The sequence below is a fragment of the Papaver somniferum genome, chromosome 8 (genome assembly GCF_003573695.1).
Source record: "Papaver somniferum cultivar HN1 chromosome 8, ASM357369v1, whole genome shotgun sequence".
In the NCBI taxonomy this organism is placed as follows: Eukaryota; Viridiplantae; Streptophyta; class Magnoliopsida; order Ranunculales; family Papaveraceae; genus Papaver; species Papaver somniferum.
Window position 1 is genome coordinate 72,269,733 of NC_039365.1, and position 23,573 is coordinate 72,293,305.

General features: G+C 36.2%; 2 protein-coding genes across 4 annotated transcripts; one reads left to right on the forward strand and one right to left on the reverse strand.

Moving 5' to 3' along the window:
• Window positions 1-8,392: 8,392 nt before the first annotated feature.
• Window positions 8,393-12,519, forward strand: LOC113301548 (cytochrome b5-like). 3 transcript variants are annotated; one of them, XM_026550322.1, is made up of 4 exons: window positions 8,393-8,527; window positions 8,660-8,760; window positions 10,964-11,030; window positions 12,023-12,519. In XM_026550322.1, the coding sequence occupies exons 2-4, from the start codon at window positions 8,674-8,676 to the stop codon at window positions 12,271-12,273; spliced, it is 405 nt and encodes a 134-aa protein (XP_026406107.1). In that variant the 5' UTR covers window positions 8,393-8,527; window positions 8,660-8,673; the 3' UTR covers window positions 12,274-12,519. The 3 variants fall into 3 exon arrangements, with proteins under 3 accessions (XP_026406107.1, XP_026406108.1, XP_026406106.1); XM_026550323.1 differs by having other exon boundaries at window positions 8,395-8,520; XM_026550321.1 differs by having other exon boundaries at window positions 8,439-8,531.
• An 849-nt stretch (window positions 12,520-13,368) lies between these two features.
• LOC113301550 (GTPase-activating protein gyp7-like) lies at window positions 13,369-18,440 on the reverse strand. The gene is made up of 5 exons (XM_026550324.1): window positions 17,830-18,440; window positions 16,088-16,220; window positions 15,935-15,984; window positions 15,298-15,351; window positions 13,369-15,141 (listed from the first exon to the last, which is right to left on the reverse strand). Exons 1-5 carry the CDS (start codon window positions 17,952-17,954, stop codon window positions 13,887-13,889), a joined length of 1,617 nt encoding a protein of 538 aa, XP_026406109.1. The 5' UTR covers window positions 17,955-18,440; the 3' UTR covers window positions 13,369-13,886.
• Window positions 18,441-23,573: the final 5,133 nt, after the last annotated feature.

Consider the following 23,573-nt stretch of genomic DNA (forward strand, 5'->3'; position numbering starts at 1 on the left):
TAATCCTTCCTTTTTTTTAACGTTTCCATACACCTTACCGATCTTGTTTAGTGTTAACAGGCCTGAACCAATTGAAATCCATGAGTAAAACTCGTCCAAAAACTGTCTAAAAGAGTACGCAGCTAACTGTCCAATTTTCCGCCAAAATTCGTTTTTAAAAGAGGAAGATGGGTGTGCCCCTAACCTTTGTTGGGGTGCGAAATAACAGATAGAAGGTGGGTGTCCCTTAGTAATTGGAGTACCCCTTATCCATTTTGGGTGTGTGAATAGCAGTTGTCCTTCGGGGGGTGCCTGTAGTACATATTCAGGGTGCCTTTAGTAATTTTCTCTCGAGAATCCAAAAACTACTTTTCGAGCCAATTTTCCCCCAAAAGCTTATTTCTCCAAAAACACCTACAAAGACATAAAAATCCAAATAAGTGCAAAATCGAGCATTATAAATACATAGAATTGAGATCATATCAGACACAAAAATGTGTCTATCAGGAAGGTGGTAAGTAATAAGAAGATGATGTTGTTACGGCCAAGAGGAGTTCAAAGAGAAGAAGAATGAAGAAGAAGAAGATGATGATGTTGTTATCACTGCATAAATTGTTGTGCAGTCGAGAAAATGTCTGCATAAATTGTTATGCAGTCGAGAAAATATATGCATAACACATTATCCGGCATCTTTTTTATTAGGTGTGAAATTGAAAATGGATGCATAATGCATTATGCAGTCAAGAAAATGGATGCATAACCTGATATGCATCCAAAATATGGTTGCATAATGCATTATGCATCGAGAAAATTGTTACATAATCTTTTATGCATTGAGAAAATGGATGCATAACCTGATATGCATCCGTGAATATGGCTGCATAATGCATCAATTTTTTCTGTACGCACTAAAATCAACAAAAACAATGACTACATAACTTGTTATGCAGTCGAGAAAATGGTTGCATAATTCGTTATACGTTTGCTTTTTTGTTGGAATCAAGCATATACAACATTTTAGTGGCAACGAGATAAATGTATGAACAAAAATATAGTTGTGTAACGTGTTATGCATCTTTTGTGGTGTATGCATATTGTGTTATGCATCTTTTTTTGGAGGCTGCATAAAGAACGTGTAGTCAGTTTTCGAAATTTTTCCTAAAATGATGATCACTTCCGATTTTTTCGTGAAAAACAAAAAATTGTGCTCGTTGTGTAGATTTTCTTTAAATGCTTTCCAACGAGATAAAATTTGTTAAATTCCAAAGCGTGAATTTTTAAATGTGTTATATTCTAGTTTTTTTGCCAACTATATCCCTGAAAAATTAGCATGCATAACGAGTTATGCCGATATTTTTCATAATTTCAGATAATTATGGGTTTCACTATAACCCAAAAATGTCTTGGGGCTGCTAATAAATATATTATGTTACGAAGTCACAGTACATATTAGTCATCCAGTTCATTAAGATCAACTTCTAGCCCACCCTAATATTACCACTAGAGTAGTACATTCAACAAATGACACGAACTAAGATAACTAATTAAGATACATAAATTAAAGAAGTTGAATGGACACAAAGAAGAGGATATGGGAACTGACTAATTGTATTCCCTTCTTATCTTATTGATTTTGTTAAGTCTCTCAGACCATTATAACAGACCACCAAGAGGGATATATATAGGTGCTGTTACAAAACACTAATGTGCCACGTTTGTAGTTAACGTGTCACGGTACATTAACGTTTTTCTGCTGATGTTTATCAAATTGGGATTAATTGACCAAGTCAATACACTATCCACGAAAGACTGGAATATTCTCGATGGTGGGCCACCAGTCTATGTTTACACAACACTCTCCCTTGGACCACCATTACTCCAAATTAAATACGTTGTCTTGTCGATATATTACAAGAATAACTTTGTAAGACAAAAGCTGGTTGAAAGAAAAGAGTACACTTTTTAAAACCTCAGAGTGACGGTGATATTCATGAATTTTCTCCTCCTTCCAGAGCTCCGCCAGGAAAACCATTTAGGACAAAACCTGAACGCTGGAAGATCACAATAACATTGTCAACACGGCTTGTTTAGCTTCATATAAAACTTATCAGGAAAAACCGTGTGCAGTAAAAACCTGACTTAAGAGTAAAGTGTGATAATCCGATCACTGACTCCGCCAAAAATTCTATGGATATCCATCTCTTTACATGATGCTCATTGTTCTAAGTTGTTATCTCATTAAAAACCTCGTCAGGAAAATCCAGAGGGACAAAACCTGAACGTAGGGAAATATGAGTTCTCAGATCAATGATAAACCCACAGATGTTGCCTCGTTAAAACCTTGCCCGGAAAAACCCAGAGGGACAAAGAACCAGGACAAAGGAAAAAGAGTACAACATTTCGAACTGCGGATAGCAGTGGTCTCGCATGCCTCATTAAAACCTTGACAAGGAAAAACCCAGTGGGACAAAACCTTGACTAAGGAAAAAGAGTACATGACGTAATGTCCAACATGCCTATATCCATAGTCTTCCACGACTTACTACCCCTGATGAGTAGCCTTCTCACTTGATTACTGTGTCTGGTAACACTGCATAGAGATCACGAACCATCCTTTAACGTCTTCAGCGGCCTTTAATTGAGAAACTTGGTCCGATTTTACTATGTGCAATTTCTTATTATCGCCTGATTGTACCAGCTTTTTATTCTCAACCAGTTTTGTTTGGACAATCGTTACCGATCGAAGGATAATAAACCTATGGGGATCCTCTTATACCAAGCTATTAACTAGGAGAAGATTTATTTGTTTTAACAAACCTGCAAAAAATCAAAACTTAAACAGTCTGATTATACTTTCTCTGTGGGAGACATCTAACGATCTTTTATGCGAAAGATCAAGCTTAATGGTACCACGAAGATGAAGGGGTTTTCTTCGGACCAATGTCTCGATATTGGTGCTAGATAGAACCAGAATTACATGTTTACTACAGACCCAATATCAGGTACCTATAACATATCTCAGTTAATGTACCATTAGTTTACACATCTTTTGGGTAATACAAACCACATAGTGATACATCTCCTTGGTTGAGATGTAAGCGGACCAATCTTAAAAATAAGAGATCAAATGATTAGCTTGTCCATTTAAACATGTCTAAACCTTTATGGTTGACGAAATTAAAGGACTTCTAGCTATAATGCTCAATCAAATTGAGCCCTTGTTTTACCGAGATTTTCCATCTCGAACTCCTGCTTTAAGCATTTTTGTTCTTTGGAGAATTCTTCATGAGTTACAATCAAATAGATGTTGTATATTTCAAATCTAGTAAATGCAGAGTTTATGAGCATATAAAATGGTTCACATATCCCTGGGTAATATAAGCATTCACTTAGAGGATTGATCACTTTCGTCCTTATTGAGTAAATGTTATGACATGGTAATTCTACTGAAAAAAACTTCAGGAATTTACATGCAGTTTTTTGTATCTAGTCTTTCATACAGATCTGCAGTAACCACATCAACTAGATGCACATCGAGTCCTTAAAGACTGCCATACAAATACCATAAAGGTAGTTGCATCCATAATATGGAATATGTTACAAAGAAATCCATCTCAGGTTCCTGTAAAAGACTTTGTGCCATTAGTTGACTTTACCTTTCTCACTATGCATATGCGCCCACCTGTAGCCACTAGGGGTTACATTATCGGATGTCGGAACTGCAAACACCCGTTTGTGGCCAAGAGTAGCTCACATTATCGAGTATTCGGGCTGCAATACCAAATTTATGCATTTTTGTGAGAAACTGTTATTCTGCTTTGATCTCCCCTGGTTTAACCAATCATACCTTTGATGACATTTCCATAGGGAGTGGTTTAAACCAACAACACCTACGGAAGTATCAGTGGATACTTTGACTATGTCATCAACGATCACTGGATTACGATCGCAAATTTCTCTATTGCATGCATGCCTTATGGAAATCCTCTCATTTTGAGGTTTCACAGCCTTTGCAGAGACATTCTCTTATTAGGAGAACTATACTCAGAGAAATTAGATCTTCCACTGATAATCTCTTTGAGAGCACTATCTTTCAATGATTTTTGATTGACTCTTCCTTTTAAGAGGTGCAGAATATTTCAAGTCAACTAGTCATCCATGCTCAAGGTGTGTTCTAAGTGACGCACTTGCTACTACATTTACAGCTTCTCTAGGAAGCAATTTGATTTGCAATCTCTGAAGATGTCTTTCAGTGATGAAAACATCAAGATGAGATACATCATGGTTTATCTTTGTGCAAACCGGGATACTTCACGCTGTTTTTCAGGCGATAGCCTTTCCTCCCTCAAACGGTGGGAAGACTTTCTCATCAAATTTGCAAATCTTGTAATAGAGTAGTAACAACTTTGGAATATAACACGTCTCAAACAGAAAAACATGACAATGGTTACATGAGTAATAAGTTCAAAGTGCACAAAAACATCAAATGTGCTCACCATCAATGCCCAAAGCATTACTAGGATGATACAATATCAACGGATGACAAACAAGAGTTTCATTCAAAACTATACAAGTATAGATACACAGTTACCACCAGGCGAGATGTCGAGTCATTTATGACTACCAGACCATACTTCCATAAACCTAGTTAGTGTCTGTGGAAACTCACTTTCAAGGGGTGGCGCTGCATAACAAGCGACCTCAATTAGTTTTCTCACTACGCTTTTACATAAGCATCAAATTTGTGATTGATGCTAAGACTAAGTTTCAAGAGCGTACACAAGGGAGAAAACACTTCAATATGAACTAAGGTCCATGTCTTCCAATCATCTAAACTTTGTCGATAATTCCTTTGCAAAGGGGATATCTATCCACAATGATTTCAGTAGCTACTCTGAATATTATCGACAACCAGTTAACAATCAGTTAATAACGATCTCACATCATTCTCTCGAGTAAGAGGATACTCTAATCCATTGGTACCAAATCTGAACATGCGGGATATCCTTCTCCTTGAGATATCGACGCAAATTATGTGGATATGCTCCTCGTCGGGAGTTATCAACTCATCACTCAAAGAGAATATGGACGTTATCTGATTAGATTGGCATACCTCATATAAGAGGTTTTCTTCTATGCTAAGAAGAATATTCTCAGACGAAGCAATCATTGCGATTCCATGGCATGCCTTGCAAGGACTTTCTTACGCCGAATCAAGCAAGCGCACTCTTGATAAATCTAGCAATAGAGTATTCTCTAACACCTCAGGAATTTCTCGGTGTGAGAATTTAGATGAGACACAATTGGATTTAACCAATGTCGTCGACGATTCTCCCCTTGAACCTTAGGCGGGATGTCTCATCAACAAAACATTCAGTTCCGCATTACTCTGCCTATCAAGGGAGCAACTGGGTGCAGAAAAATAATAATACGCAACCCAGGAGAGGTAACTGATCAGGTTTCCTCTCTCGTTTACTGTCCAGCTGGTATTCATAAAAGAATTTGCTTTGCCATGCAAAATCAACAGTAAACTGTAAAATAAATTCTGTGAGCATAGACACTATCTCAATATCAGTTCCAATCCTGCCAAGACGACCAACAGAGATCGACAATAAACAACATTTCAAATGCACGTATCGTGTCTTTTATGTCACAACGATAACATAGCTCTTCCAGACTCAAAACGGCTTATTCAAACCATTCATTATGCTACCGTCCCGTATTATTCCACTTCTAGTGGTACGGTGCTTATCAGGTTCTTAAACCCAAGAACTATTGTGGTTCCCATATTCAAATATGCCTACCACAATTGTATTTTTACTTCTTTGCCAAAGTTAAACTTATTTGCATAGGTACTGCTGCAAATTTAATTTACCAAATTCAGGATTTTAGGTAATAGCTCAGGCGACGAGAAGACATGATATTAACTCTAAATATCATTTACAAAAATGCAACAATCATTATCGCTTAACGTTTGTATATCTACGAGGCGCATTTAAAACATGTAGCTCTCATTGTTGCTATAACAACATATACAAAGTGCAAATTAAGCAGTAGGTCTTTGCAGGTAGCCGATGCATATAATAGACGCAGATTGTGCATGCCGTAAAGCTAGCGGGAACACATAAGGGCGCAAAATATGCAGCTCTCCTTATTGCTCACCACAACATTTTATACGGTGCATATATCTTCTACAGAAATTAATCCGAACTATTTACCACAAAAATCAATGGTGAAACAAGGAATAAAACATTCCAAATGTAATATATACGGTTCTAACATAATACCGACAAACCTCCAACTTCGTCTATCAGGCTCGACGAAATATTAATTTATCAAAGTTGAAATATGGACACATTCTTTATACCTTAAAATAAATTATCTCTATACCAATTGCGGGTCATTTCAAGGACCGCTGATAGAGACTGGCTAACCACGTTAACCCGGTGTCTATTTTTCATCGCATTCCGACCTTAGGTGGAACGACTTTGAATTCTGGAGATTATTATAGCAAATGAATATTAAAAATTTTCTATCCCTAAGGATGCAACAATTCCTCGCTCTGTCGATATTAAAATCGTTAATAACATAAAACTCATTGGTGTACCAATAAAGGTAATTTTATTCTCTACGCCATCCAAAAGGACGCGGAAAAACCTTCTGTTGGTTGTCTAAAGAGGAAAATAGCAAAACGCTGCAAAACTCAAATATTTGGCTAAATTCGAAAATCGAGTAACATCACAAATATGAGTCGTCGCTAATACGTAACTATTTTGGATATCTCTTCATATACCGTATAATTTATTGTGCTCCAAATAGCACATACAAGACACAGTAAGATGTCTAACTCTCTCTTTAACAAGTTCTAATTAAAATAGGAAACAAAGTTAGACATAATAAAAATTGTATGCATAAAATTACTTAGAAATAGCTAAATATTATATGCAAGGGTTGAAGAGAATTATCCTTTTCCATATCGTCGGCCCCCAACGATTACCACACAGCAATTCGTGCTGATAACGTGTTACGAAGTCACAGTACATATTAGTCATCCAGTTCATTGAGATCAATCTCTAGCCCACTCTAATATTACCACTAGAGTAGTAGGTTCAACAAATGACACGAACTAAGATAACTAATTAAGATACATAAATTAAAGAAGTTGAATGGACACAAAGAAGAGGATATATGTGAACTGACGAATTGTATTCCCTTCTTATCTTATTGATTTTGTTAAATCTCTCGGACCATTACAACAGACCATCAAGAGGGATATATATAGGTGCTGTTACAAAACACTAATATGCCACGTTTGTAGTTAACGTGTCATAGCACATTAACGTTTTTCTGTTGATGTTTATCAACTTGGAATTAATTGACCAAGTCAATACACTATCCACGAAAGACGGGAATATTCTCGATAGTGGGCCACCAGTCTATGTTAACACAACATATTAGTTTTTCAAGGTCTTAGCCTAATTTCCCCTTTGGAATAAATGGGTAAACTAGTTCGGGCCGAACTAACCCGCCGTCTCAGCGTTCGGTACGTTAAAACCACGTATAATCCGGTAAGCTGAGAAAAGTCACGTACTGGGTTCGGAGATTCAGTTGGACGTCCGTTCGGTGCGGGAACAATCTGTTCGCAAAAGTTCGCGAATGATACGGCGAATGCCTAAGAGCGTCCACAGTGGTGCGAGTATAACCAAAGACCAAAGACTAAAAAAAAAAGACCAAATTTGGGTTTAGTCCGTCATGTGGCGTAGTGGGAAAAGAGTATATTTGGTCGCGCGTTGATAAACATTACGTCTGGGATCAGGCGTTGGTAAAGATAACGCCCGAATGGGGCGTTGGTATAGTATATGCATCAGAAACAAAAAAAAAAAAAAGAAAAAAAAAATGGGGCGGAGGTATAAAGCCCGCCCCATGTAAGTTTTGAAAATTTGTGAAAGTGGGGCGTTAAGTATATCAACGCCCCGTTTCATGCGTACATTATATTAACGCCCCATCGGGCGTACATTATATCAACGCCCCGTTTCAGGCGTACATTATATCAACGCCCCGTTTCATGCGTACATTATATCAACGCCCGATGAATGGTGGATATTATATCAACGCCCGATGCGTGGCGGAGATTATATCAACGCCCGACTATATTTGGATTTGGTCCTGATCGCAGATCAAATTTGGTCTGGATTTTACTCTTTGATCAAATTTTGATCGATGGCCGTCCCACTACACCAGTTGCTCTAACTAGACCCCAAAATATTATACGTGTTCTCCACGTGCCAAATGCATTGTTTATTGGATAAAATTCAATACATAAAAGTAGATTTTCTCAATGTCTAGAAACTAACCCTCCGTAGACAAGTATTAGTTGTCATCTGTCAATGGTATTATCGTAGTTTAATGAATATTCAGGTCCAGAAGGTACTATCAACCTCAAAGAGATCCTGTTACTGCCGTATATATTTGACCAGATTTTATTTTGTTAATCACAAGGTTGGATTGTTGTGCTCCAAAGAAACAGAAGAAATTTCTCTGGTAATTTGTAAGTGAGTAATTTCTGGTTTCTTTATTTTTTTTGTGAATCGGGTTTTTGTTTTCCAACATGAAGATTTCAATTAGATCTGAATAGGATTGCTTTTGATTAAAAATTATGTTTTCTTTTTTCACTGAGCAGAAAACGGCAGAGAAATGGCTTCAGATCTAAAAGTTCATTCTTTTGAGGATGTTTCGAAGCATAACAAAACTAAAGATTGCTGGCTTATAATCTCCGGAAAGGTGTTATTCTCCCCCCCCCCCCCCCCCCCCCCTTTTTTTTTTATATGATTTCGTGATGAATCCCATATCTAATTTTTAATCTATTTGAATATTCCAGCTTAATCCAGTGATTTTTCGGACGGGTTCTGTCTAGAAAAAGGGATTTTTTTTACTTGAATGAGTGTTCAGTTTTACAGTGGATCTTCAAATTTTCGTGTCCTAGTTAACCTAGATAGTTCGTCATGTAGGTAAAAATACAATTTAATTTGAAAAAAAAATCTTAGAGTATTAGATAGTAGCTGGCTAGAGGCCATGTGATGTGATGCTAATGTTAGGTGTGATAGTGATCAATATTATATATAGGTCATTCCATAAAAGTTCAGCTGTTAAATTATTCTTGATTATATGGACATGATCAATTTTATAAAGACACAGATGCGGCTTATCCGAGGCCTCATCGATGAAGGAGATGTGTTATGATCAAGAAATTGGATCTATTGATTCAATTGCATTTTACACGAAAATTAAAGAAACCATCTGTTTTGACTCTTTTAAAAGTTTTGAATGAAAAATGAGCTTTGTGAACTAGCACATGAGAGAACCAATAATCTTACAAGTCTGTTATGCACTACAAGTGACACTGTTGTAACTTGTTAGCTTTTGATCATAGGATTAAATGATTATTTCATTCTCCAAAAACAATCTCGATTCAGGATGTTGCGACTCATATGTATTACAGTACTGATATCGTGCCTATCGTTGGTGAAGGAGCCACTCCTTTAGGTTGGTACTGTGAAGCGAACACATCTCTTCTGTCTATAATGAGGCTTTGAATATGCCTTTTAAGCAGCATTTTGAAAAGCGAAAGCGTGAAGCAATACGCTTTCTTAGCAAGGCGCAAAGCGCTTCTAGAAATCATTACCGAACGCTGCTTCGCTAAGAAGTAGATCACAGAAGAAAAAGAAGTTCTCAAAAACTAAGAAGTTCTTGAATATATAGATTAATAGATACTTGCAAATCCATATGAAAAACTAAGAAGTTCTCAAAAACTATACCTTTTTGGTACACTTTTTTAGCTTGGGTATACATGGTCGGGGAATGGATGTAGATCACAGAAGAAAAAGAAGAATCATCTAGTTATAGGGGTTTTAAATATTATTTTAGATTATTATTAATAAGCTAAACAGACATCAGAGCAGGTTTATGGGCTTTAAAGCCCCCAAAAAAACTGACAGATAAAACCTATTAGCAAAGCGTGAGTATCAACGCATTTTGGAGGCGGAGCGCTAAAAAGCGGGTGTTAAAGCGTGAGGCGAAACGTTTTTTAAATTGCTTTTAAGTCATAAAAGTTGGTGGTGTGTGCACTTTACATTTCCATCAATGATCTAATAATTGAGGGTTGAATTTTGGTAAAAATTTTGAGGAAGAAGTGAGCTTTATAAACTAGCAGATGAGTGGAAAACCAACAATCTTACACTTCTATTGTGTTCGTGCATACTATAGGTGACATTGTTGTAACTTGTAAGCTCGTGATCATAAGATTGGATGATTATTTCCTCCCTCCCAAAGTAGTCTCAATTCGTAAAGTTTCAATTTGCATGTATTATGGTATTAATGCCGTACCCATTGTTGATGTCTTTATATGATTACTTGAAACTCCAAAGGTGCACACTGCTTTATTGGTATCGGTTAAGTCCTTGATTTATGCAGTAAAGGAGCCTTTTTTTTTTCCTTTAACACTTGTTACTGTAGAAGTATGTTCCCTGTTTACTGACATGGAATTTGTTTGCCGAATTTTTATTGGATATTTGTATTTCTGTTATTTCACACGCTTGTTTATTGAACAAATTATTACCGATCATGGACATGAAGTACATGAACCACACACATACCGAAAAAACAAAAAATGTATTTGGATATGTATTCAAGAAACAGTTAGGCTTTGTTACAGAATTTGTGCAACTCTAACACTGTACTGAACTGGTAATCTCATAATTTCTGTCACCAAAAAGCTAAACACCTTGTGCACTTTTGCTTCAATTTCCGTTTTGGGGGGAAAAAGTTTTATTATTTGTGGTAAATGTACATCTATCAAAGGCATCGGTTAGACTGTGGAGTTGAGCAGGATGGGCATCTAAACTCTTATATCGTCTGAATTTCATTTTACTTTTTCAATGTCAAATGTCAACTATCCAATAATTTGTCTATTGATCTACTTTATCAGGTTTATGATGTAACCCCGTTCATGGATGATCATCCAGGAGGAGATGAGGTCTTACTATCAGCAACAGGTAAAAAAGTCCAACTCGTTACAATTTGACCCAGTTGTCCTGAGTCCACAGGATTCCTCCCATCCTCGAGTATGTGGCTGTTCTCCCTCATTAGGGTGTTTGCATTCTTCCTCAGCAGCTTCAGTGTAAACCAAAGGGATCTGATCCCTCTTATAGTCGAGTGCCTAGTTAGCTAATTGAAATAAATCAGAACCATTTAATTCTCCATCCATTTAAACTGCCGCCCTTTATGTGCATCTTTTTTTGTATGAATGTCTGGATTTAAACTGGTAGGAATGTATGGATTGTATGAAGTGTAAAGAGTTTGCATAGGAAACCGTGATCCATCTTATGTGGCGTGAGGAAAGGAGAATGAAACCATATTCCTTTCTGTCTATTAATCATTTCTTGAATGTTGCAAATATCTCTGATTTTGTTAAACTTTTGGATTAATAAGGAACTTTTTCAGGTATGATATCAAATAAAATCTCGGTATACGCACTCTGGGAATGTGAGTAGTTTATAGATTCGGTGTATAGTAGACTTTTAAATTTTTGCAAGGTAGAGTTAAAAAGTGACTTATCTGGTATGTATTAGCTGAATTTTTCAGTCTAAATCTCGGAGCAGGGACTCAGGGAGTATGACTAGCATATAGATGGGGCATGTGACCATATATAAGAGATAGATTTTAAATTTTTGACTAGGTAGAGTTATATGTCAAGTGACCTATCTGGTATATATAAGCTGAATATTTTAATTCTGATTTCATGCATATAACACGAATTTATACACGAATTGATGCTTTTGCGAGTTTTTACCAAGTCACGAATAATTGACAGCATAGTTGACCGAATTTACATTTCATCAAACCGATTATTACATGACCCATTGTCGTTCTGAATTTTAGGGGATCGCGGAATTGCTAACTAGGGTCGAGAATGGGGTGTTAATGAAAGAGTTCTTGTAGAAACCAATAAAGTTGGCATCCCTAAACTTTTGATACAATTTTGCAGGAAAAGATGCAACCAATGATTTTGAAGATGTGGGTCACAGTGACTCTGCCAGAGACATGTTGGAGAAATACTACGTCGGAGAGATTGACGCCACCACTGTTCCATTGAAACGTGCATACGTTCCACCTCAACAAACACCATACAATCCTGATAAAACTCCCGACTTTGTTATAAAGATTTTGCAGTTCTTGGTACCACTCCTGATCTTGGGTTTGGCCTTCGTTGTCAGACATTACACCAAGAAAGAGTAGTAGCTGCAGTTACCTTCACCAAGCAAATCCGTATTCATTCACAGCAAAGACATGTTTACCAACTATCTTTGTGAATTTGCATGTTCTTGGTCAAATGGACGTCCTAAATTTGTAGCGTGTTTCAAGAAAACCCATTTTGTTTTTTGGGGGGTTCCTTCAGTTGAAGAGGAATCAACTTTTTGTACACTGATATATCTTCCTGGTTTTCATCCTTCTGGATCTTTATTTCTTAGTTCTAGCATTTCCCATTAGTGTATCATTCTGAAAAATGAAAGCTTATTTGGGTCCAAAATATCTCCTAACTCAACAACGGATAAGACTCACTTAGCAAGAATGGGAAAAGTTTTGTATCTTGATTTTCTCCTGTAGTGGTATACACCGGAGAACTGCTACATTAGATTCGGATATGAGTCATATGACCATACAGGAATCCTGGCTGACATGATTCCCGGACTGCCAGAGTTCTTTGGAGTTCAAGTGTACCCATGTAGAGTGTTCGTGATGGGATAGCTTTGCCCAGCGCATTGGCATCGGTCGGGGCAAACATGAGTGACTCTTGGCCTACTATAGAGTTTGTTCGTTATATATATCAGTGGTTTGTAACATTGAACAGTCGCATCTTCTCTGCCCGAGTTCTGGAGCCGGCTTAACACGAACAATGTGCCCCTTTACCAGATCGGTCATGTGGGGGTGTTTGTTGCTAAAATTTCTGGCCGTTACGATAGCTTCTATCGGGTAACATATACCTGTTTATCCTGCATAACATGATTGTAGAGAAGTGTTCTGCCTGGCCTGTTTTTCACCAGTCTGAAGTGAACGGGGATAATATTACAGCTCTTGACACTCCCTGCTTGTATCCTACATTTATACTCTAGCTTTTGCAATCGTTGGCAGCCATTATTGATAGCTTCTATCGGGCAACATATATATACCTGTTTAGCCTGCATAACATGATTATAGATAAGTGTTCTGCCTGGCCTGTTTTACAACAGTCTGAAGTGAAAACGGGGATAATATTACAGCTCTTAACACTCTCTGCTTACAAAGGTTCCAAATTTAAATTCAGAAAAAACCAACAATAGAAACCAGATAACAAATAGAAAAAGATCAAATTCTGCCTTATGACTTAAATTGCTCTTTTTTCTGTATCTTGTTTTGCCACAACCCATTCAACATTCAGTTCTTGAAAAGTGGGCAAAAATAAGAATTGTGAGTTACATTACATATTCCTTAGCATTTTTTTTCCTTTCTTAATTCTTCTTACAAGTACCATTGTTGCAAAGACAACATTTTTTTTTTCTGGAGGACTTCCCCTGGATTTAGTAGGGAAAAACCTTAAAAAGAGTGAGTACATCAGAGATATAAATATTAATTAACAAAAAGCGGAAGAGATGAGAACATGGATACATGTCGAAATGATTTATCATCCCAAGCTTGAAGCAATTACTCCCCTTTTGATCTGTTATCGAAGAGATGAGAACCTGGATACATGTCGAAATGATTTATCATCCCAAGCTTGAAGCAATTACTCCCCTTTTGATCTGTTATCATCAGCATTGTGATGCTTTCGACCTATTGATTTGTTGTCCACTAGCATAAGAATGAAAAGTTCCCTAGCTGACATCAGACGGATCCTCTTGAATCTTTGTATGAAGGGTCACAACCAAGTCATGGGCATCATCTAGAAGTTTCCAAACATCAAGTTGCCCTGCCATGCTATTACACTCCCTTATAATCTCATCCATGCTGCTATATTTCTCTATGATCAGCTTCCTGCGCTGGAGTACACAGGCAGCAATTGCATAGAGCAATAGATCATCTGTCGGTGGGGCTCTTTGCCGTATCCTCCCCCATGCAGATTTTCCGATTCCAGCTCTAAGTGCCGCTTGATCTGCCCACATTACTTCCCATATACACACTGTTTGTTCAAATGTAAGTTCCCTTCTGAAAAGAACTACCACCATTCTGTAGACAAAGAAGCAATCCTCAGCTTGAAGCTTCTCAAGGTGCCTATAAAGGTGGGAGTCTTTAGATTTAATGATCTTCGAAACAATATTTAACTGCCTCCTAATTCCAACTTCATCGAGCCTGAAATTGTGTCGAGCTTTCCTCATAAAACCAACAAAACACCAGAATGCTTCATGGTCCTCTTCTATTACTGCAATTATTGGAGAGAGAAGGTCACTCATTCCCTGACAGTATCCAATCTCTGCATCATAAAGTGCGTAGGCCTCTAAAATTGCAACAAGCCGCGCTGCATGAAAGATCCTGCATGGCTCAAGGTGCTCATAGTCCTTTAATCTAACAGCCTCAGCTGAACGTCGGGCCCGACCCTCTGATACTGCAGCCTGGCTTGGGGAATACACCATCCAATCTGAGTTTGCACGTACAGCATCTACACGGATTATCCTCTGCCATGTGGCAAAATCTTCAGCTATGTATGTGTCAGAACTAATTTCGGCTGTTGACGGGGCTTCCTCCTTGGCATTGTTCAGGTCATTCTCTTCGCTTCCTTCCGTGGCAAGAAAAACCTGACTTTCAACTTCTTCAACTGAGGAGTCAGAATCAGAAGACTCGGATGGATCAAAATTGGTGATTACACTGTGACCTTCTTCACATTCTAGAAATAAATTAGGTCCAGAAGAGTTTATGATATGGATGATTCCTTCTGGGTCTGAGTCTTCGTCTGCCAGGCTTCTTCCTTCGGAGGAGAGAGATTCCCTAGCACTAACCACATCTTCTGACCCAGAAGAATCCATACCATGGACTGAACTTCCACTGCCTCCGTTTGTTTGCTTCAACTTAAAAGTCTCACTGTTCCGCTTGAGGAGTCGCCTGCACTGTCTCCGCAGATTCTCATATTTCTTCCTGCACCAGATATTCAACTATAAATAAATTATGATTGTTTTTAAGATTAAAAAAATTAAAGGCTCCTTTCAGGATAAATTATTGACAACCCATCAACTGGACTCATAAAAAAAATGAAAAATATTCACGTAACTGACAGATAAATGGATTGTGTACCTATTTTGAACTTTAATAAAATCCCTTTCTTCTTCCGTGGAGTTCAAGTCGTAGCTGTATACAAAAAGTTCAAAGTTCAAATGATTGATGAAATCAATTACGTACAATGAGAAGAGATGACGATTAGAGTGCTGGGGATCAGTTCTAAAATATTTCTCTTCATTATCTTCAGGTACTAAGTTCTATAACAGAAAACAGAACATCAGCACATTATTCATTTACTTATCAAATCATAAGTAAGAATGTGGAAAGAAAATCCAAAGAGTCTAATTTGAGCTACTCTTTTTGTAGTAAGTAGCTACCCTGAAACTACTCTTAAAAGCCAATGATAACCATGGCCATATTAACAAGCAAAAGTACAAATAACCACAAAACAAAAGCTATTTCAGTTGAATCAGAAACACATACAGATAAAACTAACCACTCATTTCAATACTCGTATACTTATGTTCATGACAAAAAAAATTGTTTTGAAACAATTCATGACAAAATTGACCTCCCTCATTGCACGAATTTTGTGGATAAAATAAAAGAGAAACAATTCATGCAGCGAAAACAGTTTTAAAGAGCCCAATTATTCTAGAAGGTTTTCTGGAAAATAAATTCCAACAAGCACAAGATATATAAAAATACTCACACTCCAAGAAGGAATGGCCAGACATCAGTCCTTATGCTTGGATCTACACCCTGCATAAAAAGCAAAAGAAAGTATACAATCAAAACCAGTTGTCAAATAAAGACAGCAGAAAAGGTACATCAAAAAACTTGTATGGCAACTACAATAACTTACTCCACTACGAACTTTCTTTAAGAATTTCACTCTATCACGAATTTTTCCGTCTAGAGTAAACAAGTTTTTCCATTTCCGGGATGAGAGGGAATGCTTTCTTCTCCTACGAGACCATGGTGATTTAAGACTAGACCTGAAAATGAAATTTATAAACAATAAGTAACCTTATTACAGAAATAGGGATAACGACAGGATGGAATTTTATAGTGAAACGATAGATTAGGTTTCACAGATGAGATTATATAAAATTCAGAGAGGTTCATACTATGTAACTACCAAGGGCTGTATAAGACAAAACATATGACTAACCAAGAGAATCAATTGACATTTATCCAACGGACTCGGAAATACTTGCGAATTATATCAGAAATATATAGCAGATACATATACATGTTTCTTGAAGGGTTTAAGTGTACTGATACAACGTAAAAGATTAATGATCAATACTCACATCGGACACTAGAGAACAGTTCAGATATATATATATATACAGAATCAAAGTCATTCCTAAGTTAACCCAAGCTTGGCATATTATAGCACAACATTGTCAGGCTCATAAAACCGAATCACCCAGCTAAAAAAAGTTCCTCTATAGTTGCTCTAACCTCTAGACTAAAAAATGTTGATAGATGTTAAAAAAAATCATTGACATCGAACAGCACTAAGCTCTACAAAAGTTCAGACACCATATATCTGGTTCAAAAACCTAATTATTCTAAGTTGGAAATAAACGAAACCATAAACAACATATGCCATATCAACAGTAAGTTTACTGAGTACAAGTCATTAACATAGTTTCAGGTTTCAACCAAACTAAAAGCATTTGAAGGATGCATAAACAGCAACATGCAAGAGGAAATCCCTATGGGTTTAAAGTTAAAACATCAGCTGCAGCAAAAACTTAATAATCCCAAGTTAGAAATAAACAAGATCTTCAGCAAATTGTGGCATAAATTTTAGTAAGTTTACTTGGTACTTTGAGGGATACCTAAACAGAAATGCACAGGATAAAAGCCCTATCGCTTTAAAATTTAAACACTAGCTGCAGCCCACAGCAAAGCCAGATGCATAACGATGAGTATTACAAAATAATCACAAGATAAATTAATCCTTGCCAGGCTCTTGGATCACACCTATAAATTTTTTAATGTATGCACAACAGAGGAAACAAATCCTGAAATCACTTGAAGAAGATCAATATATATCTACGAGCTCCTTCAGTGAAGCTTGTGAGAAATTCTATATGCTTTTCATTAGTAGTCGAAGGTTCTTTCCATACGATTACCAGGAATGAAAGTCTCCCATATTTTACTCCAAAAATGATAAAACAATAAGATCTCATGACGAGAACCAGTCAAAGAGACTCCATTTTAGAATAACAAAGAGGTATTCATGATTTAGTGGACCGGTTCAATTTTTTTGACATCAGCATAAATATTAGAAACCCATTTAACCAATTCAAGATAAAGATAAGTCAAATTAATGCAACAATTGTCACACTAGAAGATAAACTAAAAAAACTAAGAAAATTGTCCTCAAAATAATCCAATATTCCAACATTAATTCCAACTCCCAAATCCCTTGAATCAATTCAGTCTACTACTAACAAAATTCAATAAATTTATAAACTCTATTCACTTTTCAAGATCAGATCAGATCCAATTTGAAAATGAACTGAAAATTATAAGAAATACCAAATCTTGAAACTAAATCCGAAACAATACAGATAACAGTAACCTTACCGATCGGAGGAAACTGGCATGGAAGTAGAAGAAGAGGAGGAAGAAGCAACAACGAAAAGAACGGATCTTAAGTGAACCCATGAAGATGAAGAGGATGCAGTTGGAAGACGTCGAAGAGATCTCATTTATTAGGGTTTTTTTTTGGGTTTTTTTTTTGTTTTTTTTATTCTACAACAATTTTATCTAGCGTGTTTCTTTTGACCTCTGTGTAACCTAATAAGAAAGTATACAATTGTGATGATGATGGTGACGACCAAGGCAAAGTTCAGCCATGGCCGACACTGTAACAACTTCTTCTACTCCAACTTTCAACGAAATATTTTCCTCCACCATCATCAAAAACCCACCACCACCTCCATCTCCGCTATTGATCCAACACCAGATCATCCACAAAACCAACACTGATAAAATAAACAAGAAATGATAATAATTTACTACTTCTATTACATCAACAACGCGCTTCACCACGCGCAGTTTCTTCTCCACCATTACCAACTGAAACCCAACTGCTTTACTCCCTCTCTCTCTTTCTCTCAAGTCTAAATCACTATCATTTTAAAAAAAAAAAGAAAAGAAAAAGAAAAGGGTCTGGTTTAATCTCTCTCTCCTAGTTTCTCCCTCTTTTGTAAAATAAAAATCTGACTTTTGTTCTCTTTTTTCCTCAACCATGGAGCTCGAGGGTATGGCTGAGTTATGGACGAGACTCGGAGAATATTGACTCACTCGGAGTTGACTTCGTTGTATTACTTTCATGACCTCGGTTTGTGTTTGTATAACACGTGGTATACCCATATTAAACTGATGAGATCAATAGGAGGGGCAAATTTATGACTGACTGTTGGGAGCTGATGCCAAACGAGGCTTGTCATTTTGGTAACCCAACGGATGAGATCAACATCGTCTTAGATTCTTAATCTCTCTTCCTCTCCGGTACTTCTGAAAAACTTGTGTAGATGATTGTAATTGCTTCTCCAAAGCATTTTATTTCTTGCTTTTTAGGTTTTAAGTCTGATTTTAAAATTGGATATTGTTCATGGATCTCTTCTGATTCCGTGGCTTGTTTAATAGTGGTGTTCAAGAAACAAAACTTTTTCTCAAAAGAATTTCATCATCAACCTTTGTTGCAACAACATTAGGAACAATTTCAGGAACTATGGCTACAACTTCAACAGACACATCAACTGCTAAAGACACTAAAAACATTACATCAACAATGGCGACAACAGACACGATTCCATTCCAGATTCCGACCGATTCAGTTCTTTCCAGAAGTCATAGGGTATTTTAGTTTAGGGAGTTACTTTGGATTAGATAGTTTATTTGTGACACAAAACTTTGAGAAATGGTTGGATCTTCACCTGAAGATCCTAAAACAACTACTTTATGCATTGTTGTTACTTTGTTGGGTTTTGTTTATATCAAAACTCACACGACCATTTGAACCAGTCCTTGTACCTTGTTCTTGGTTTATTGGGAAGACTAGTCTGTTTGAGGTTGAAATGGTAGAATTGATTAATCTGAATCAACGAAATACTTGTGGAGTTGATGTAATTATTATGATTTGTGTTGTTTATTTAATAGAGAAACCATGTAATGATGACCCGAGTTTGAATCGGTACTATTAATATGATCAGTATTTTCCAAAGAAAAGAAAAAACGGATGAAATTTTGTTTCTCTCATATGCACTGTACCCACTAGATATTTGGTAAGGGGAAAAGGTATTATTATAAGAAACTAGTAGGAAGCCTAACAAGCTAAGCTCCAACAGCGTACTACCATATTAGTTTAACAAGTTGTCGTGCTAGCCTACCAGCGAGCCTTATGAGGAACTAACCAAGAGAGCCGAAGCGGATAGGGGTCTGATTATATCGCAAGGGAGCAAGCTAACTCTACCTTTCAAGTCAAATTCTGACATATTGCGCCACTGGGAACTCGAATCTGAGACCTCCTAGAGCGCATCAAACCTTTGAGGAATGAGAATGACTATCTGAGCTAGCTACCATTTTTTTTTTTGTTAAAAACAAACATTTGTTGAAGATTATAAAACTGTTACATAAGGTAAGAATGGTACCTGCATCATATTTATCCAAGCAGAAAAGGAAGATTTCATATCCTCGGATAAACTATTTGTAGAGAAGGACACAGTTCTGTTTTTTCTAGCTTCCTTGGCTAATTTGTCTACTGGAAACATGAACTTCTTACTTAGAAAGTTAAACACACAATTTTTCAAAAACTTAAGCACACTATTATAATGCATAATATTATTATGAACTTCTTATGTGATCTTCAAATAAGTATTTAAGTCTTCATTAAGATAAATAACCAAACTTTGACAGTTATATTGAAAGCTGCAATTGCACAAACCCAAATCTTGAATCCATTTGAGAGCTTCAGAACATGCTTTTGCTTTTGCGTCTAGAGGGCTTGCTGCCCAACAGGATCCTGCTCTGATGAATCTTCTTCCATCTATGATATCCATAATGTAAACCACAAAGTCCATAGTAAAGTCAGCTTCAAGAAAAAAAATACGAATTGGATTGGCTAGTCTGGATTAGGGGTTTTTCCTCCGTAATGTCTTTTAGAATTGTAATGTGCTAGTAGGTTTATCCATATCATGATATAGATGATCCATCTTAATTATATTAATAATATCTCTAAGATCAGGTCTAACATTTTCAAAAACTACTTTGTTTATTTATTTCGATATACTCCAGATGATGCAAGCTATTTTAGGCCAAAATTCTTTGAGCCTATTATCATTCATCCAGAAAATAAACCATTGTTTTATACAATTGTCATGGTTATAATTAAAAAAAAAAAAAAGACATAGGCAAACCAAATAGTTTTAACAAAATTGTATTCCACAAATAAATGAATTTCATTCTCATGAATATCAGAACTACAAAGCTTACAGTGAGATCAACTTCCTTATTATACAAACTAATTCGTTTTCCTTATTATCAGCTTCATTCTTATCTTTGGCATAAGAATAAGTTTTCATTTTTTTTTCCAGAAACTGGCATCGATATTTTTAAAAAGTTTGGTGACATGTCTGCCCGTGTTGTCAATCTTCAGAATTCAGGGGTTTACTTTTCCCCTAAGCTTCCAAATAAACAGACTAAAATCATATCTAAAATATTAAAAATTTAAAAGATATCAAAAATGATAAATACTTTGGTACTCCTCTTTTTTTGATAACAGCAAAACCAATCACTTAGAATCGTTGCAGGGAAAGTACTACAACTATGTTCAGAGTTAAAACTGTACTTATTAAGAATTATATTCCTCTTATCCAACATATCAAATGCAATGCCTGGCTTTTCCAAAGAAAACTCTGATAAAATTTAAAACTGAAAGGGATTTCTGGTAAAACAAAAACAACCCTAAAAAATAATCTAGGCTGAGGCATAGAACAATGTTTGTATTGTAAAAGATGAAGGAGGTGGGAATCCGTAACCCTCATAATCAAAACCATTCCCTTCTCACCAAGTTGGTATGGAGAATGATTAATATGGAGGATCTATTATGGGTTAACATTCTCAAACCAAATATTAAATCCTTGATAAAAAACAAAAAAGAGTAATTTGTCAATATGCAATAGTATCAAGAAAGGTCTAAAAACCATACGAGAAAACCATACTTGGTAAATAAACAATGAACCAAATATTGGGATTTGGTCTTATTTATGGCTACCAAAGCAAGAAACTCTTCCAATCCCAAAAATTATTGATGACAACACTCCTAATCTTGTGTTGTCATCTGATTGGCAATAATAGCAACTGGAACTTAGACATTATAAATAAATACATTGATCAATCTGTTGTTAATAAAATCTTGTTGATAACACCTAATATCACCAAGAAAGACGAAATCAAATGGGAGTCTAATCCTACATGAGAAATTATAACTAGCTCTGCCTATAAATACATCTATGGATATCAATCTTTTTGTTAATCCATTAGGTTTTAATATGCTGACATGCTTGCTTTTGAGAAAAGAAAACAGTCGTCGGCGAAGAAAATTTGAGATACAATTGGTGCATTCTTAGCAATTTTGATTCCGGTTATATCAGCCTTTATAAGTAATCTTTATAGAATTTCCATGGTTAAAATGACAAGATAAGTGGAGAGGGGTCATCTTGGCGAATACCCATCTTAAATGTGAACTAATCCCCATGCATTACTGATTGATACTAATATCATAAAACCCAAAGGCTGAGAGGATATTTTTTATAAATTCCCATTCGACCCTATCAAAAGCTTTTGATAGGTCAATCTTAATGGCCTTGTATCCCATTTTAGATTTTGTAATTTTCATTGTGTGAAGAATTTCACGTGTTATAATAATATTGTCAGTGATCAGCCTTCAAGATATGAAGGCAGATTGATTTGGAGCTACTATTTTATAATAAAGGGCTTTAACCTGTTAGCGAGGATTTTCGAAATTAATTAGTGTTTTTAATCTCGTTTTCATCGGGTGTTTTACAGAGATTGATATGATTTGTAGTATCAATAACTGGAGTGGCGAGTTCATTTATTATATTAGTATCACTCGTACTTGAAAAGGAAAGGTAACCAAGTAAACCACCAACTTTTTCGTTTGACAACATGTATGGACAAAACCTGATACAATTGCAAGTAGACTTACCTAAAGATCCTTTGACAATATGTGTATAGAGTTTATATCTCTTTCTCTTCATAATCATAAAGTCAAGACAACAAAGTCCGTGAACCTGATTGTATGGAAGAGTACTTGGACGATATCAGAAACCAATATCCAAGATCAATCTAGTCGTATCCAAATAATTGAATTCGAATTGTGTCAAGTATGAAACTTGTTATATAAGAATGAGTCTCGTAATTGATCACAATTAATATGGATTTATCCACTAATATTAATTCTCTATTCCTTGTTCATTTCTTATGATTAAACATAAAACAATATAATGTGGAAAAGAAAAAAATACAAGACACCAGAAGTTTTATTAACGAGGAAAACTGCACCTGCAGAAAAACACTGCGACCTTGTCCAGATTTGAACATCGAACTGTATTAAGCCGCTAAAGACACTAGCCTATTATCAGACTTCGAAATGAAATGTAGTTGGGACTGAATTTACCCTCCAAGAAATTCAGCTGCAGTCGTGAGCCTTACGTCTCTTGAACCTCGCAAGGCTCTACGCAATTGATTCCCTCAGCAAACATCCTCTATAGCCTAAGAGTCGCTTCATCCTAAGTGAAGACTTTTGATACGAATCTGCCTCGAATAGATAATCCTATTTGATTTCCCTTTAGATAGATGGATCAAGGATTGGAATCTATTTGCAATAGAGAAAGCTAGCAAACCTTAGAAATATAGAACACTTACACTCAGTTAGCTGAGAAACCTGGATTATTAACCTCCTCTCATGAACAATCTTAAACCGATCAATAGAAGAGTTTCACATATCTATCTTGAGGAATCACAAAGTCTGAGACAAATAAAACTTTGAAATTTTTATCTATCTCGTTCTTGAAAGAGATTACTAAAACCTCGATAACGGAAAGAACAAGATCAGGATACACGAACGATCAATGTAAAGATAGTTGGACATGGCTTCACGAATCCCTAAGTGCAGTTTTTAAGTCGTAAACCTAATTATGTTACTCAGAGGAAACTAGGTTCATAGAGTACAACTCTATGAAACAATTAGGACACAAAAGTGTTAGGGATTTAATTTCCCGGTTGTTTGATTCTCTTTGTTT

Excerpts from the sequence above, each read along its gene's own strand:
- LOC113301548 (XM_026550322.1), top strand. The coding sequence starts at position 8,674 with ATGGCTTCAGATCTAAAAGTTCATTCTTTTGAGGATGTTTCGAAGCAT. Across the intron at positions 8,761-10,963 it reads GGCTTATAATCTCCGGAAAG|GTTTATGATGTAACCCCGTT; the intron begins GTGTTATTCTCC and ends CTACTTTATCAG. Across the intron at positions 11,031-12,022 it reads GGTCTTACTATCAGCAACAG|GAAAAGATGCAACCAATGAT; the intron begins GTAAAAAAGTCC and ends ACAATTTTGCAG.
- LOC113301550 (XM_026550324.1), bottom strand. The coding sequence starts at position 17,954 with ATGAGATCTCTTCGACGTCTTCCAACTGCATCCTCTTCATCTTCATGG. Across the intron at positions 15,352-15,934 it reads TGGCCATTCCTTCTTGGAGT|CTACGACTTGAACTCCACGG; the intron begins GTGAGTATTTTT and ends TTTTGTATACAG. Across the intron at positions 15,142-15,297 it reads TTTATTAAAGTTCAAAATAG|GAAGAAATATGAGAATCTGC; the intron begins GTACACAATCCA and ends TATCTGGTGCAG.